This window comes from Gnatocerus cornutus, chromosome 4 (assembly GCF_029298725.1).
Source record: "Gnatocerus cornutus isolate USDA-ARS CGAHR chromosome 4, icGnaCorn1.1, whole genome shotgun sequence".
Taxonomy (NCBI): Eukaryota; Metazoa; Arthropoda; class Insecta; order Coleoptera; family Tenebrionidae; genus Gnatocerus; species Gnatocerus cornutus.
In genome coordinates, this window is record NC_142236.1 from 20,208,046 (window position 1) to 20,226,772 (window position 18,727).

At 34.0% G+C, this 18,727-nt stretch overlaps 1 protein-coding gene across 2 annotated transcripts; it reads left to right on the plus strand.

The window, feature by feature from the left end:
- The first annotated feature begins 7,567 nt into the window (after positions 1-7,567).
- Positions 7,568-9,785, plus strand: LOC148176635 (uncharacterized). 2 transcript variants are annotated; one of them, XM_088034300.1, is made up of 4 exons: positions 7,568-8,703; positions 8,755-9,066; positions 9,171-9,224; positions 9,614-9,785. In XM_088034300.1, exons 1-3 carry the CDS (start codon positions 8,293-8,295, stop codon positions 9,207-9,209), a joined length of 762 nt encoding a protein of 253 aa, XP_087890426.1. In that variant the 5' UTR covers positions 7,568-8,292; the 3' UTR covers positions 9,210-9,224; positions 9,614-9,785. The 2 variants fall into 2 exon arrangements, 1 of the variants encoding a protein (XP_087890426.1); XR_015769962.1 differs by having other exon boundaries at positions 7,569-8,703; positions 9,136-9,224.
- Positions 9,786-18,727: the final 8,942 nt, after the last annotated feature.

The window sequence follows — 18,727 nt, forward strand, 5'->3', positions numbered from 1 at the left end:
ATTTGTCATACTATGAAACAAAGATAGTCACGGAAAAGCTAAATCCACAAAAAAATCGAGATTCATCGATTACCGGGGGCATCTAATTAACTCTCATTTAACATTTAACAAACCAATATAACTTCGTTGTTTATTAACACTTACTAAATCTTGAGCAGGCTCTCTCGCTTCGATAGTTGAGAGGTCCGAGTTTTTCGCTTTGGGCGCTTCTCCTCCGAACGGGAAAGATCGAGGCGTTTTTTGGCTCGATTTTCGGATAGAAGACCCATTCCCCCAACTAATGCACGAGGTTTCGAGTCTTTGAGCGCTTCGGGGGCCGTTTTCTCGATTTTTAAAAAACCTTTTGTCTTTCGACGTTTGACATTTCAACTTCATGTTGGTGGCGCTACTGTCATATGTTTACGTTTTCACCGGTTTTCTGCTTGAAGGTGTTGTTATGTCATGTGCAACTGGTTTTGGGTATTCTCGACACTTTTCACGATCCGCCGCGCCTTTGGACACTTTGCTCGCGCACATTTTCGCTCTCCAAAGGGCACGATTTGCAAAAACTAAAAAACCGTTTTTTTCGTCCGACGATTGACATTGACATTTCGATGCAGGTCGTTGGTGGCGCTGGTGGCGTGCTTCGACCAATGAGCTTCCGCCACGTTCACTGGATCGAAAACCCATCGCATTAAAGAAAAAATTCGAACCAGTAACAGTTGGCATTGCTCAAATTTTATGTTTTATGTGCTGCCTATGCAATTTAAACTCGAAACGACGTTTTTGTGAGGTTAAAACACCTAACCGTGTAGATTCAAATAGTAGAAAAACTTGAAGATCTTTAAATATCACAACAAAATGAGAATTTGAACAGCCTTCATTGAAGTGAAGCAGACAGGTATTGAGAAGAGAAGGGCAAATGGAAATGGACGAATGAAACGAAAGGCAACAAACATGAAAATCCACGTTTTTGAGGTTAAGAGCCCCCTTTGCAGCAGAACAGACAGATGCGATTCCCCGATTGGCACCGATGAAACGACCAACTCACGCTCTAAGGTTGGCAACACTGAGTGTATTTCACGTGCTGCCCAAGCAAATCGAACTTGAAATGTCATTTTTTGTGATGTTATGAGGTTGCGTTTTTTTCTTTGCCATTAATTAGGCCATTATCTAATCCTTAACGATCTTTTCGCATCAAAATTTCCTTCCATTGTTTGCAATTCTGGGATTGGTGGAGGTACCGCAGATTGTGACGACCAAACGAAAAAGATCATCGGGTGGTTGATGAAAGAGCCTTGAAAGACAACGGAACAATCGTTGTAACAATCTGTTCTGAGTGAGGTATTTTCTTTCACATTATTTATGCTGTCATTCTGAAGTCAAACTTTTTTTCCATCAGTAACACCGCACTGCGTGGTTTCAATGACGAACATTTTTGAAGATATTTTATGCGTCACAAACTCTTATGGAAGGTAACAGAAAAACATGGAGATCTTTAAACATCAGCAACATAATGGGAGTTTGAACAACTTTAGGAATCACAACCTCTTTTGGAAAGTTGCAGAGAAACGTAGAGATCGTTTGTGTTGTAATGATCTGTTTTGAGGTATTTTCGTTTACATTGTCAAGGCTGTCATTCTGAAGTCAATCTTTCGGAAACTCCTCGCTGTGCGGTTTGATTGAAGAACTTTTGGATAATGCTTTATGATTCACAATCCTCTTCGGAAAGCAGAGAAACATGGAGATCTTTAGATATCAGCAACATAATGGGAGTTTGAACAACTTTTTGGAATAAGACTTAAACTTCACCACCCCTTTTGGAAAGTTGCAGAGAAGCACAGAGATCTCCTGTGTTGTGGTGCCCTTTTTGAGGTATTTTCTTTTGCATTATCAACGCTGTCATTCTGAAGTCAAATTTTCTTCTCTTCAGCAACACTTCCCTGTGGGTTTTTTTATTCAAGAACAAGATTAGGAAAGATTTTTGTGGAAAGCATCGATAGAGGTTTAATTGTGAATAACAAAACTTTCTACCGATCTTTGCTCTCGCTTTTGTTGCAATACTTTGAAGAACAGCACGATGGGACATCATCGCAATCGATCAGCATCGGTCATTGCAATTCTGGGACTGGTAGAGGCTTCGCAAATTGTGACGAACAAACGAAGATGATTGGGCGGGCTATAAAAGGACCTTAAAAAAGACAATGGAACAACACTTGCAATTGCAAGTGAACGATTTGTTTCATAAGTGGGACAATTTACTTCAGTTTTTGTGGAAAACATCATCAATGACGTGAAGTTGTGTCTTCTGTGTTGTAATATTCTGCTCTGAGGTATTTTCTTTTACAATATCGATGCTATCATTCTGAAGTCAAACTTTTTTTTATCAGGAACACCTCACTGTGTGGTTTAATTGACGGACAACATTTTGGAAGATGTTTGGAGCCACAATCTCTTATGGAATATAACAGAGAAACATGGAGATCTTCAGACATCAGCAACATAATGAGAGTTTGAACAACTTTTTGGAATAGGATTTTTGGTGTTCAACTTCATGATATTATAGAATGAAAAAGAAAACAATTTGTGCAGATTGTGACCAAACAAAGGTTGATGAACATTTTCTTTTAGAGGTTGGCCAATTCTTTTCAATTTGTGTGGAAAGCATGTTTTTACCTACCACATATTCTTTTGGAAGATACTTTATCCTTTCAATCTATTTTGGGAACTAACAGAAGCTAGGAGATTTTTTATTAACATCAGCAACGTAATGGGCGTTAATTTTGGCCAAAAAATTTCGAAAAAAAGGAACAATGTTGTCGATCTAAAGACAAAAAACCTACTAGATAGACCGCGCTGCGTGGTTTCATTGAAGAACCGCCTTTTTAAACATGCTTTATCCTTCACAATATTTATTGGAAAATGAACTGTCAACAAGAACCTACATCCTCTTACCTACATATGGATCAGTACGGTGACAAAGTAACAGAAGGGAAGACAGGCAAAGAAAATGAAGAGCCCAAATAAAGGGAGCGGAATTAAGACCGCCCAACAATGTATGTAATAAATGAAAAGTAAAAAACCAATAAAAAAAATCTAAAATATATTGCACTGCATTGAACACTTGATGAAACTAAAGGCAAGGACAGAATGGATGATAGAAAGATTGAATTTGACCGACGAAAAAGGAGAAGAGGAAGAGGGAGCGTAGTTTGCGACGAAAGATTCTACGGCGAGGTAATTGTTGAACAGGACGTTTAACGAAAACTCTAAAAAGCGAAGCAAAGGAAGACTACTCAAACAAAATCTTCATTTTGCGAAGCGTAATTATTTTTATCAGTTTCAAATATCGAAGAATACAAAAAATTAAGTTATCCTAGAACTTTCTTTGCTAAATGTTAAATGGCCAAATACAATTAACTAGGTGGACCCCGGAAATCTGTGGATCTTTTTTGTAGACCTAGCTTTTCCGTGGCCTTCTTTGTTTTATAGTATAACAAATAACCAATCACAAATTAATATCCAACGCCACGGAAAAGCGAGGTCTACGAAAAAGCGAGATCCACAGATTTCCGAGGTCCACCTAGTGTTCTTTAATTTTTGAAACTCTCATCGATATCATTGCGTTTGGCAATGTTTTTTAACTTTATATTAAAAATAAATAAATACTTAGAAGTACTAAAAATAAATAAATTAAAAACCAACGGGCTTCGCTATAAAAAATGAACAGGAAAATGGGTAAATCATACAGGCTGCATTTACTGCGATTGTAGTTAACTCTCATTTAACAATTAGCAAAGAAATATCACTCCGTTGTTTATGTCTTTCGATTTTTGAAACTGATAGAAATAATTGCGATTGGAATTTTTTTCTATTACATAAAAATAAATAATAAAATGTACCAAGAAAAATAATTTAAAAACCAACGGGCTTCGCTGTTTAAGAAATTGAACCGGAAAATGCATAAATCATAGAGGATTTATTTCGATTAAATACTTAATATTATGTTAAAGTTGTACAATGTAACCGTTTTTCTGTCAATCAAATGTTAGCAATTCTCAAATTAGTTGCCAGATTAACTTACATTCAATTAAATTATTGTCTAAACCGGCTCTTTATGTATCAGAACAGCAAATTGCGTCTTGCAAGTTTAATTTTGGTTGCCACCATTATTCCAGTTAATTCCAGAAATAAAAACTCAAAAAAGTTAAACGTTTTTATTTAGCACGTCCAACTTTGTTGTTGTAGGTCGGGAATAGATTAAAATTTAGAAAAACAATATTGTTTACACGTTCCGTTTTTCGATTATGTTTTAAGTAATAAAGTCTTTGTCACCCGGATGGAGCGGTCCAATCATTTGTTTTACAACCACTTCAGATCCCAAGATCAGAAGTAAAAAATGCTGGTCACAATCGGGCAACATTTGAAGCTTCGCTTCAAGTTTTACAATTGCAGGCACCAATTAATGATTGTACGGCCTAATTGGAGTATTCACAGAAGTAGTGATACAAAAGGACTAAGAAGCAGTGAATTAACAGATTCTTAAATTTTGTTTTTGATGACAGACATCTGCAAAATTTACCACCCCAGTATCGCTGTCTGATGGACGTTTTGTTTTGGTGAAGAGGGGTGTGGAGTGATGTCGGTACGTATGTAATAAATAACAAATCAAGTACTGTGATAGATTACTCTCCTTTTGTGTAGTGAGTACCGAATTAAGCCACACACACACACACTTGCATTTTTAGCCTCTCTAATATCTACTGCTTTCGAACGATTAAAAATAAAATTAGTCTATTTTACAAAAAAAAATATATTCAAGCAGACTCAGTTCAATTGACACATTTCTATTGTTACGATGGAGCCTGATCTGATCATATAAAGTGCTTTGTCTGTATAAGCACAAAAATTTAACTTTTACCGTGACAATTGGAATAAACAATCTGTCAGATTTTTAACGTTTAAAAAAATCTATTTTGTGAAAGACGTAGTTGACAGCTGAAAAATGTATTATTCTCTTCAAGTTGTTTATTATACAATGAAGAATATTTTATTTATATCATCAGAACAGAATAAGTTAAGATTTACTTGTAGACATGTTTTTTGTAACTTCTCCTCGTAACAAAATCACACGCTTGCAATAAAATTTCCATCGGTAACTGTTTCGAGAAATATCCCACTGTGCGAAAAATGATACGCTACGGTTTCGAGAGATAATAAAGTACAACTTTGTTGCAGAAGGTCAAAATTTAGAAAAATAAAATTCATTACAGGTTCGGTTCTATGATTATGCTTTAAGTAATAAAGTCTGCGTCGCCCGGAAGGGGCGGTCCAGTTTGTTTACCACTTCAGATCCCAAGAAAAGAGGTAAAAAATATTGGTCATAACACTCGGGCAATATTTGAAGCTCCGCTGTCAAGTTGCAGTTACAGCAGGTACCAAATAGTGATTTTATGGCTTACTCACTACACAAAAGCATTAAACCGGTAATGTAGCAGATTCGGTAAAATTCACCAGCCGCTTGTCTGATGGTCGTTTTTTTCGGGTGAGGATGGGTGTGGAGATCTGCCTTGACTTTCGATAAAATCGCGCCATATTATTTTTTGATAGTCAAAATTTCAAAAAAAGCGCGTCAGGTACTTGCTATCTATGCAAATTTTTTATACAGAATGTCAACAAATGTTTGTTCATCAAATGATGATCTGTGATAAACAATGAATTCGCGCTTGTACGCATACGTATTGTACCGAGAAGACACCTTGACGGTCAAAGAGATCCTCTATTAAAAATAAGCCCAACTTGATTAATAAATCAATCGCCGCTAATGTTTTCTTCGTTGCTTGGACCGATTTAAATACGTGCCGAAAAAAAAGCAGCTACCGTACTTGTTATGTATACAAAAAATCAGACCCTTTTCTGAAACGATGACAGAACTTTATGACACTCTCGACATAATGGTTATGGTTTTGTCCCCGCGACAACCGGCGTACGGCGATATTTAAAAATTGATTTCGCGAAAACCAAACGGCCGAAGAGGGCGAAAACCCACCACTTTGTTAGTTTGGAAACTCGTCGGCAAAAGGGCAAAAGAAGCGAGAATGGTACGGTTCGGTCGTGAAAACTGTCAAATTTTTGACGTTTGAAAAAAATAGTAGCTTTTATCAGACGGCAAAAAAGTGGTACTTTTTGTCGAGCAATTAAAATGTAGTAGCAAGGCGAAGCGTAGCGCATGCAAAATTGCGAACAGCAAAGCCACTTTTCGGAGAAATAACAAATACTACTTTTTGGCCTGTTATTTGATATCGAAAGTGAATCAATGCAATTAAAAAAATAAGCCTAATAGTCTATAAACCGATGAAAAAAAATTCAGTGCAATCTCCGATTATGTTTTTGTCGTCGCTGGGATCGATTTCAAGTGGCAAAAAAATCACTACCGTAAATGTAAACCCGCTTCTCAGTCAAGAACCTTGTTTACATCTCAATCCCCCAAGAATTTTTCACTATGTCGACGAACATTTCTCTGTTTCAAAGCATTTTGAAACGTCTAGCACGTCAGCAAAACCGGACGAACGAAAACGACTTTCAAAAGTCTCTTCTCACGCCAAAACCAAAAGTCCGAAAAAGACGAAACCTCCCCTAAACCTTTTTCGGGAAACTGTACTTTTGGAAAAGCTCGATGAAAAGACGGAGAAAAAATCGGTGTAGGAGAAATTTGTTCCCAAAGTATTATCGGTAATCTCGTTTTATTAGAGGGGTTCCGCCTCTACACGTTTTATATATATAGTAATTTAATTGTGTTCACCCGATCGAATATTAAAGATTTGTCGATATTCGAAATAAATTGTTCTAATGAAAAACAATTTGATTTAAATTATCCCAATTTGTCAGAATGATGAGTAAATCAGATTTTAACTTTATTACTGATTAATGAAATATTAAGGAAAACTACAGCTTTTTATCAAATTAGTTCATTGGTTAGGTTTTCCGTTCAATTACGTAATTTATGGTAATCGTGGTTTCCCAGATTTATTAAAAAACGTTCCCTCAGTGGTAAAGTTCCGTGTTTTATATTCTTATATTTCCAGTCGAATCAATTGCAATAAGTCGTGCTGTCGTTTGCTAATCAATCAATCAATTACAGTAAAAATGAGTGGTTCAGCTCCAAAATCGTTGCAAAACTTAACGTTTATACAAATAATAAAATCTTTTCCATTTGGAAATAGCATTGTTAATTTATACAATATTTTACCGACAATTTTATGGTACGATTTTCTCAAATTTTATTGGACTGAAAGACTTGAGAATGATATTATAATCTCCGTTGAAAATGCTGAAAGTGGTACCGAATTTGCTAATTGTCAATGTGAAAATTGTCTTAATCAAAATTATACGTGGGGTGAAAGAGTGAAGTGTGAAAACTTTATGAAACTACTGATATACCAAAACCCTTATTATAATGAATACGGACTACATATTCGAAATATTCAAAGATACAAGTACATTTGCATAAATTTCGATTTTTATGATGTTACGTTTTTTAAATGTGTGGACCACATAATTTCATTAAACGTTACATCTTATTCAGATTTTAGTATTAAACTAAAAAAAGTTGTTTTACATTATGTCATAAAATCTACTAAATTGTACCAATACGTAGGTGATTCTGGGTCTTGGTGTGGATGGTGCATCAACAAACCATTATTTTCAATACAGTCATTTAAAAGGTGTTGTATTAAATTACATTCGAAAAAATATACATTAGCAAGTACTGTACATATTTCATCGTCTTCTTCCTCTTCTTCGGTGGTTTCTACCGATGATGAAATATTTTAATTTTAGAACCAATCAAATTTACGCTTTTGCTTATCATTTTTGTGTGACGTAATAAATTATTTCATACAAGGAGATCTATTATTCATTTCAGTTTCAGACACTTCATTCTAGTTTTACTGTCCGCGTGCATTACTTAAATCATTAAAATGAATTCCAATCATCATAATACTCTTCAGCCATTAAATGACACCGCTTCATGCACATTGCCCAATCGTGTTCGGGCAAATGAAGACTTAGTAGTTGATCATTCGTATAAAATTATTAATATAAAGTGTATTAAAACAAAATTTGGAAATTCGGTTGTTTGTTCTGTTGATGGAAAAGGTGATCTCTTTTTACCCAAACGTTTGGCGCAAAACTTTTTGGATAATTCCGAGCTTCGAAATTATTTGTTGAGCGGTAAAGGATCAAGTATCATCTTCAGAGGGCAGAAAGACGTTGGTAAGGCAGAAAAGGCCAACGTTTTTGAATTTGAGAAACATGAATAAATCAACGAAACTATCATCATCGTCGTCGTCATCGTCATCATCAGCATCTTCATCAACATCATCTACTAGCATGGATGAACAAATCAAGAACATAGAAAACATGTTGAACAATATTTCTTTGGATTCGAAAGAAAATGTGACCGAAATCAATGAAGAAATTGCAAAGTCAACAAAAGAATGTAAAAACCTATTGTTGAGTTCATCAAAATCTGTCTGGGAAAAACGCAAAAATCAAACAAAATTTATTCAACTCCAATGTTTAAAACATTTACTAGACGAAAAACTACAAGCATTTTCCCATCATCATCATCAACCTCAAGGAAGTGGACTGCAGCAGCACCAGCACCAGCAATCAACATCATCATCAACATCAGCTCCACTACGAAGGTTATCTCTAATCAAAGTAAGTAGTCTTTATTTTAACTAAATTTTGGTATTAATTTCTCCTTTACAGCCATTATTGGCGTTCAAATCGCGCGTTGAGACCTACATTCTCTACAACCATAACCATGTGGAACTTTTCGAGTTGTTGGTTGATTCGATGAATATGATTAAAGATTTGTTACATAAAAAAATTAAACAATTGGGTGCTCTCAAATTTAATTTGGAATTATGTAGCAAATATGTGTTAAGGCTGGCGGATGATGATAAAGTCAACGGAGAAAATAAATACTTTACTACTGAAAATAAAATATTTTTGAAAACAACAACGAATGAGAAACTACACGATATTTTGACGCTTTTATTTCGAAATCTCATTGCCCAAGTAAGTACTTACATGTCTTATTATTATTAGTATTAATTTAATTTTTCATTCATTTGAATCGTCTGGAAGTGGATGGCAACTTGATTCAATTTTATTTCTAACAGCAGGATCAAATTCATTCATGCCACAGTCGAGGAAGTTGAAGCACAAAACTAGAGGTAATAATATCAATGTCTTGATTTTAACACTAACATCTATATTAACATCATTTACCGCATACAGATTAATTTAACACAATTTATTCGTTAGATTCGAATTTAAATTCAAATTATGAAATGTAGGTATTGTGAAAAATCGTATTCTGAACAGGCTATTTATTGCTTTATTGTTTATTTCAGCTTTAAAAATGGGTACGACAGAATACATTTAATTCAAATACATCACTTTGCACTTTTAAAATTAATAAAAGCTTTATCACCTTTTGACAATAAACGATTTATTAGTTTGAATAAAATTAATTCACTTTCGTGGGGATCATTATTCAATTTATTCTAATCATCACATTGATGATCATTCTTATGAAATATTGATAATATTTTTCTCACAGATCACTGCAACGATGAGGACGACGACGACGATGACTATAATAAGAAAAAATATAAGCTCCTTACCAAAAAACGCCAAACACGCTTTTCATATATGTAATTAGTTAAGTAATTCTTTATTGCTTATATTGCACGCCCTTTATTTTGAATAATAAATAAAACTTTATACTTTTATTTAATTTTATTTGTATATAATATATTTACAAAGCAATAAATTGAAAAGAAGGCTTCCTTTTCCGTGGTCTTCCACGCCTTCGAATTGTCTCAGGATACTGTGAAGATATTCAAAAATAAATTCCTTGAATTGAAAATATATGAAAAAAGGAACTCACCTTATGGTAAATATGTAGGCCCCATGTATTGTTTATACAACCTACACTGCCTAGTTCACACCCTGATATATTGATAAATATAAATATAAAGATCATAAACTTATAAATTTAAGATTAGGCCATCGGTTTCTAATAATTGATTTGACTTCTTCTCTTGTTTGCGTATTCATTTTGAATACTTGTAAATTACGGAAGTTCAATTGGATTTATATTTGCACGCACCACCCACTCACACACCTCTTATCGAATTCAAAATTTGCGCTAAAAATATGACATCTACTAATGTTGATCGATTTGCAGATTCCTGCATACATTAGACGACCTGCAGAATTTTTTTTTTCATTAATTTATTATTATATAGGTACTCGATCGCTATAATAGTGTCATTGCCCATACACTTTTTACATATTTCCAGAAAATTTTTTAATCGATAATACAGATTTCTACCACACCACGATGGATAGATGGCGTGCACTCCACCATTTTTAAATATCCCGCTACAGAAAATCGTACATACGACCCACCAAAAGTCTCATAAAAAATACAAGCAGCGACTGAAAATCTCAAACACCTTGCTTATACCCTGCGAACTATTTTAAATTTTTGTCTTGTTTGAAAACATCTAGTTTGGTCTGTTATCAATGTTTGCGGTTATTCCGAGAAACGCGGAAATCAGACCAAATAACCACACCCAAATAACGAACTATTTTACATGTTTTTTCCGAGAAATTATAATATTTTTTTCCGAGAAATTGCAATTTTTTCCGAGAACCGCACTCAAATTTTTTTGAAATTTTTGCTCTCTCTAGCGCCCTCTATGATTGTCACCCAAACCGTCACCGCCATCTTGATCCTCTACCAGCTGTCACAATTAAAGACGCCATCTTGAACGATCAAATGTCAAATTTACAGCCATCTGTCAATTCAAATTTCCCGCCGCCAGCTGTCAAATTTCCACCGCCATCTGTCAAATTTTTAAATTTCCCGCCGTTTAGCCGCGCACGCGCAAATTGAACTGTTTATCGGCTCGCGGCGCCTCCAACCGGCTACACATTTCAATTTCCCGCCACCAGCTGTCAAATTCCCACCGCCATCTGTCAAATTTTTAAATCACCCGCCACCTGATTGGCAGATGACCAGCAATACGCCGGAAGAGCCACCGACACCATCTGTGCGCCTGATTGGTAGATGACCAGCAATACACCACCGGACGGGCGCTCGAGATTACGACTTCCGCTGCAGAACCGGCTTTGTATCACTACTGTTTTAATTAAAGATTTATTTATCTTAAATTAAGCAAAAAATATTATTCCTTTGTCATTTTTCTGTAAAATAAAAAATAACGTTTTTTTTCTTCTTGTGAACTCAATCCGGGGACATACTGTATAAGATAGGGTTTTTCTAATTATTAATTCTATTGATTTGGGTGAACATGTCATTACTCATCCCCTCAACAGTTGCTCGTGTCAGAAAATTATACTCCTAATAATTACCGAATGAATTGAACTGTCTTGTCGTTTTTCGCAATATTTAAAGTTATTTTGTTCCCGTAAGAAGATTCAAATAAAAATTTTAAACAGAAGTTCCAATTTACAGTGACTTAAAGTTTGACGTTCTTATCAGGTGGTCTGGTGTTATTTTGAACACTCTGTATAAGCCATTTTGTTGCTACACTGTTGTGTGCTTCAACAACTTTTTATATAAATTAAAAAACAATCGTAGATAAAATGTTGTAAGATACACGTTTAAAATGCTTTAAAAGCTTAAATTTGAAATAACTATTAATTTTCGAATTAAAAATGTACTTTCTGTCATTACACAGTTTCAACAGGAATAATTTCTTTATTTATAATTGAGCCACTCCTCCTCTCCATTCTCCACACCTTCTTCCTCTTCCTCCTTCTCGTTCTTTTCTTTCTCCTCGTCCTCTACCTCCTCTTTCCCCTCTTCCTTCTTCACCTCTTTCTCCGTCTTTTTTATCTCCTCCCCCTCTTCCTACTCTTCTCCCTCCCCTTTCTCCTCCTCTTACTCCTCCCCTTCCTCCTCCTTCCCCTCCTCCTCTCCCTTCGCCACCCCTTCTTCCTCCTCCTCCTTCTCGTCCTTTTCTTTCTCCTCGTCCTCCACCTCCTCCTTCCCCTCTTCCTTCTTCACCTCCTCCTCTTCCTTCTCCCCCTCCTCCTCTCCCTTCTCCACCCCTTCCTCCTTCTCCTCCTTCTCGTCCTTTTCTTCCTCTTTGTCCTCCATCTCCTATTTCCCCTCTTCCTTCTTCACCTCTTTCTCCGTCTTTTCTACCTCCTACCCCTCTTCCTCCTCTTCCCCCTCTTCGCAATTCTCCTTCAACTCTTTCTTCGTCTTCTCAATTGTCTCTAGGATAATACATTTTGTCTTCTGTTCTGGTTTTTTTCAAATTACAAAATATCTGCCAACAACACACAATAGTAACAAAAAAAAGTAAAAGTAAGCGCATAAAATGGCATTCTATGACTTAACTGAATAAATTTCTTTGTTAAATGACAATGTAACAAATTCGGTCTTTACCAGTTTCAATAAAGTATTATTTTTTGAGGTGGCATTTATGTCATGTTAGCGTTAATTGATAGTAACAGCAACTCAAAAAACAGTGCTTAAAGAAGTCTATTAACGTATCATTAATTTTTACCATTATTTTACTCAACAAAAACTCACTAATTCTAATAAAACCCACAAAATGAATTCAGCAACGTTATCATTGCTTCAAGTAATGAATAAATCGTCAAAGCGACACAGTATATACAAACTTTTATCGGATAGATATACAATCATGTGTCGAACAAATAGATAACGATTTCATGTGAATATACTGTTTTTGTGGTCACACGGGTTCAAAAAAAAATGTTTTGCAGTATTTTTTTTTATTCATTAGCTCAGACAACCCAACACATCTGAATTTTTTCAGAATTTTTGAACTACGTTAACAGGGTTAGACCCAACAATAGGCGGCCGGTTTCGAGAGATTTATTTTCAAAGTCCACTCTTGGGGTTGAAACGAAGTTTAGAGAAAAAATACGAAATTTTAGTTGGTAAAAGCCAATACAACGTTCAATACAGTTTAAGCAACCTAGCACACCTGAATTTTTTCAGAATTTTCGAACGTTTTTATAGAGGTAAACTTGACACTTATTAAGCGGCGGCGACTTCCAGGATGCAATTTTACGAAACCCCCTATCCCGAATAAATTGTAAATTTTGAACAAAAAATACGAGATTTTCAGATTAGATGCTTTTTGCTGACATCGAAAACATGTGGTAATTACATGTTTGTTTTCCTAAAAATACAAGCCCTCACTCCATTGCACCCCCTTAATAAAGCGCAAAAATTATGACATTTTTTTTTCTAGTTTCGTTTGATCTCCAGTGTCCGTGAATTTTCTCAAATTTTTTTAACTAGTTTATCTTGTCCATATCAGGTCCTTATCCATAATTTTGACAGTTTCGTTAAATTGTAATGAATTTATTGTCCCATAATCCCCCTAAAAACGCCAAATTTGACAGAAGCTTTGGAGCTCTTGGGAAATAAAAAAAAATAAAAAGCCCAATTTTTTGTTGTTTTCAACCCCCAACCCCTAACATGCCACCCTTATATTTTGGAATTTGGGTTTGATTTTTTTTTGCGGTATATTGAGGCCATGGGAAACATGTGTGCAAATTTTCAACATTATGGAACAACTCTTTCTACCCTAGACTCGAGAGCCCATAGCTAACCATTACATTACAAAGAAAACGTGGACAAAATTAATGTATCCTGTTAAAGAAACCTAGCAACATTAATATTATTTGTGTTTGAGTTTTTCGGTTAGGCGTGAGTTCTGGGACACCTGTATAGATGCCAATAATCTAAATGGATGGGCTTTATCTCAGTGATTAGCAGAAAAAGTCTTTGAATGGTTGACTTGTGATAAAATTAAAAATGTTGACGGTATATTGTTATCAGATAGTGCTACGGATTAATGTTTTAGAAAATGATTTAGCATTCCCTGTAGATCTGGCTATTCATAACAAATTCAGTGACTTGCCTTTGGCTCCGGAAAATAGAATACCTCTAGCCTGAAAAGTAGAAAAAGTGCTTTGTAATTTCTTGTGAGTTCTGGGACACCTGTACAGGGTCCGGCAACACTTGTGTCCACCCCCAAAATCGTCTTTAATTTTAAAGAGAAAATTTTGAAAATTTGCATACGCTCACAGTTGACAAAGCTCTAGAAGCTGACGCAAAAATTTGTTTTTTATCGCTGATATTTTTGGCGTCGCGACGCCTTAAAAATGTAATTATTAGGTAATTGAAAGGGTTTGTGATATCAACCCCTAATTTAATTTTTTTTCAATATAACTATGTTAAAAATATCTCACTTGTTATTTTAGATTCAATGCAAATTGTCTTCAAAATTTGAGACAAAAATGCTGTTTTATCAAGTTAGATTCCAATTTCATTACGTCAAAATTGGGAACTACGTTTACACCCATCTGTCAACATCTTGTGTCACAAATGACATCTATCGTTTGGTTCGCTTTAGATTGTTACAAAAGTCTTACTTGGTGAAATTGTCGCTTTGTCGATGTTAATTAACGATTTCTGGTGTCCATAAAGTGCAACATGCCCGTGTTAATCAAAATTAACATTTATAAGAGTGAATGAAGTGAAATTTTGGTGTAAACGTAGTTTGCCGCTGCGCTGTCATAATTTTGAAAAATAACTTGATAAAACAGCGTTTTTTCGCAAACTTTAAACACAATTTGCATTAGATTTTAAATAAAATCTGATATTTGTATCATAGTTATTCTGAAAAAAAAAATTGAATTCGCGAATATTTCCGCAAAAACTCAAAAATCGCTAAAAATTATACTTTTAGGCGTTGCGACGCCAACCAAACCGTGATAAAAAAACAAATTTTTGCGTCAACTTCTAGAGCTTTGTCAACTATGAGCATTATGCAAATTTCTAAAATTTTATCTTAAAAATTAAAGACGATTTTAGGGGTCGACACAAGTGTTGCCGGACCCTGTAGAAATTTAATGTTGCAACATTGTAAAGCTTTTAATACTAGTTGCTTAGAAACGAAAAGTGCCGAATGTAAAATTTTATTAGAAAAGGTTCATTCAGCAGCATTGCCTAGTTTTTCCTTTGCATATTGTAGAATGGAAAAAAATTAGATTAATTTTGCTTTGATTTCTGAGATGGTTTAACTGAAAAGCACATGGTACTTCCACTCATGGGTGTTTTTTTTCATCACCCTGTATGTATTTTGAATATGCTTAATTATAAATACGATATGTTTAATAAACCTGTCAAAAGACTTCCATTTTTTATCTTTTTTAACTATTTTTTTAATGAGATACCAGTGATACCAATGCAGTCGTCAGCGCGTCAAAAAGACAAAATCTCAAATCTATTCAATGATGCATTGCAATAAATAATCAGTAGTGTAGTTATATCTCGAGTGCATCTCAAATACGCGTGCACTCGTAAAAATATTCAATTGCACGAAAAAAGTTAAAACCAAAAAATTACTTATTTTGAATGAATTTCGAACAGAATGGCCAAATTACTGCAAGAAAAGTTTCATAAGAGATTTGGGATAACTTTCGACCCATTGAACGATAATTAATTATAACTCTTAGTGTTAAAATACTAATTTAAAACAAAACGTCAAAAATATTCACTAAAAGCACTTGTGCAAATCCTCGAATAATCACATAATAAAGGGACCCTAATTAATTGAAACTGCAACACAAAATACACATTTTATAGGCATCGCTTTGTAAATTTTATTTTTACAAAACCTGCAAATTTGTCGTTCTTTTGATTATTTGAGTCACACTATATTTTCAACTCTTGATAATTTGAGCTTTTTGCCAGATCCTTTGAGTGTCAAATTATCGAGTGTCTACTGTATTATAAATTAGAAATGGAAAACAATCGTAGTTAAAATGTTGTAAAACACACGTTTAAGAAGTTTCTTTATGATATTTGTGGCATTTAAAACTTTTTAAAATTATACTTTTCAATAACAATTAATGTACCTATACTTTATTGTACACTTTATTGCACTTCAAATCGTCAATATAGTTTGTGATTTAGCCACTTGTGCACTTTTAAAATTACTCCAACAATTAATTACTTATCGATGACTCTAATTTCTGACGAAACAAATGACATTAAACTCTTATATTTTATGACACAGTTTCATTATTTATAATTAGTTTGAATCTCTGAGTTACAAGAAATTTTATAAAACATCTTTTATTTGAAATAGCTCTATTTTACAAAAGTTAGGAATTTTCATTTTCAGATTACTTACCAATTTTATTTCAAGAAGATAGAATTTAGATCCACACACTTATATTAAAATTAATTAATTACAAACTTCGAACTTTTCACTGCAACTTTAGTAAACGTACACCTTTTAAATGAAAATAATTTCGTCTTAAATATGATCTTAAACCAGTACTAATCCTAAATAAAAGCGACTATTTAGCACTAATCCCAATAAAACTTTATCTTAATCTCACAAAAGTTTTAAATCTTTTGTATCTTTAAAAATACAGTATTGATGGATTTGTTTATATTGTGTAATCCTTCAAATTTTTAATATAGAAACAAATAAATTTTACGTTGACATGGATTAGTACACTTTTCCAAAAAAAAAAATAAAAAATAGTCAATTTTTGGCACTGTAATTATTTCAAAAATACTAGCTTCTCAAATTACTCTAAATTTTGATGAAAAAAAAGACATTTAACTCTTATCCATATGACAAAGTCTATTTTTTATGATTGATTGAGTCTATAAAAGTCACTATTTAGCAATAATTCTAATAAAACTTTATCTTATTATCCATAAGTCTGTGGGTATTTCCAGCTGCCGCGATTAGTTTACCTCCGGAGGACGGCTAATTAATCCTCAAAAAGGTAACAAACCAATTACGCGCAACTAAGGGATTAAAAATTTAGCTACCTGTTGAAGAGGAAAAGAAGCCCTAAAAAATGATGTGATCAGTTTTACTCTTGTGTTAACCATATGTGAAATAAACGCAAAAACTACGTTTTTCAAAAATCAAAATGGGGAAAATGGTGGAAAACTCAACCTGTCTTGTTCCATTTTTCCTCAGATGGATGAAAATGATACTAAAATTTGATTTAAAATATCTGGTATCGAGATATTAAATAATTCTTAAAATCATTTTAACTCTTTAGACAAGTTTACGACATTTGATTCTTTACCGCAAACTAATCCCTACTATTTATGATGGGCAATATTTTGACCCACAATGAGATGGATCTTCTATCGGACGGACCGACTGTTTTTTATCAGGTCCCTGGTAATCTCCTAGGTACTTAGGGGTCAGTTTGCGACTTGGAAATAATAATAATAGATGGAAATAACTTTTATTCACAATCAGTCAACAATTGTTCATTTTCTAACTTTTCGTAAGGTGGAAAGTGAGCTGTTACTATGGTAATTCACTTCCCAACTCGCTGGGAAGTGACCATTTCCCGACCTCCAAATGCCAGATATCTAGATTTTTATAAATGAAGCAGGCCGCATTACTGAATTTGACATTTCTATCTTGTCATTTGGCGTCGAAGTTGATTTCAAAAAGTGTGTGAAATGGATGCTGAAGCTTCTAAACCGTTTAAAACTAGTACATTTTCCGGTGAATTTTACAAAAAATAAGAGGAATGTGAACATTTTAAGAGGAGAAACAACCGTGTCTCGTCTGACTGCAGGAGTTTTAACTTTTCAAGTGAACAACGTAAACAAGGTCTGACACTGTATGTTGCAGGTTATGATCACTCTTCGTTCACATTCAACATTAAGGGGATATCAAACAAATTTCAGTATAGGGCAAATTCAATGTATTTTTCCAAACACGATTACTCGAAAACTATTTGAGTAAATTGCTTTCTGTTTTTTGCATATGAATCTGTTCAACGTGCACTATGTTGAATGCTATATATAATTTTTGTAAAATGATTCTTTAATGACTTTTTGATTAATTAAATACGTAAACTTGGCTGAAAGCAAAATAATTTTTAGCATTCCACATGCGTAGACTAATTTTACATAATGTCGACTAAACAGATTTTTTTTAAAGTTAATAGTTTTTGAGAAATCGTGTTTCGAAAATTTCATATTCGAAACATGTTATCCTTGTCTAGCAGTAGCATCTCTTTTCTCTGTACCAGAGAGGTCTGGTAGGTAGAAATGCGGGTACCATAAATCAATTTTGTAGCCGAAGGGATAGTTTACAACTGAAGCTTTTCCATAAACACACAAAATCTTAAATTTTCCTGAAACAAGATTTTTCTCTTTTATTCAAACTGAACGTAGCTTTGAAGATAATCATTTCAAAATTTTGAACTTTATATCTGATGAATTAGGATTTTAAATTGTTTTAGAATAGTTTTAGGTGATAAATATTTGTCTTTATCTTTATTTTTTAAGGGAATCTCGAACAAATTTGAATATAAGGCAAATTCAATGTATTTTTCCAAACACGATTACTCGAAAACTAGTTGAGTAAATTGCTTTTTGTTTTTTGCATATGAATCTGTTCAAAGTGCATTATGTTAAACGCTATATACAATTTTTGTAAAGTGAATATTTAATGACTTTTTGATTAATTAAATACGAAAACTTGGCTGAAAGCGAAATAATTTTTAGCATTCCACATGCGTAAACTTTTCAAAATTCACACATACGTATTTTGAGAACAACCAGACAGTAGTATAACGTCTTGTTGTCAAAATT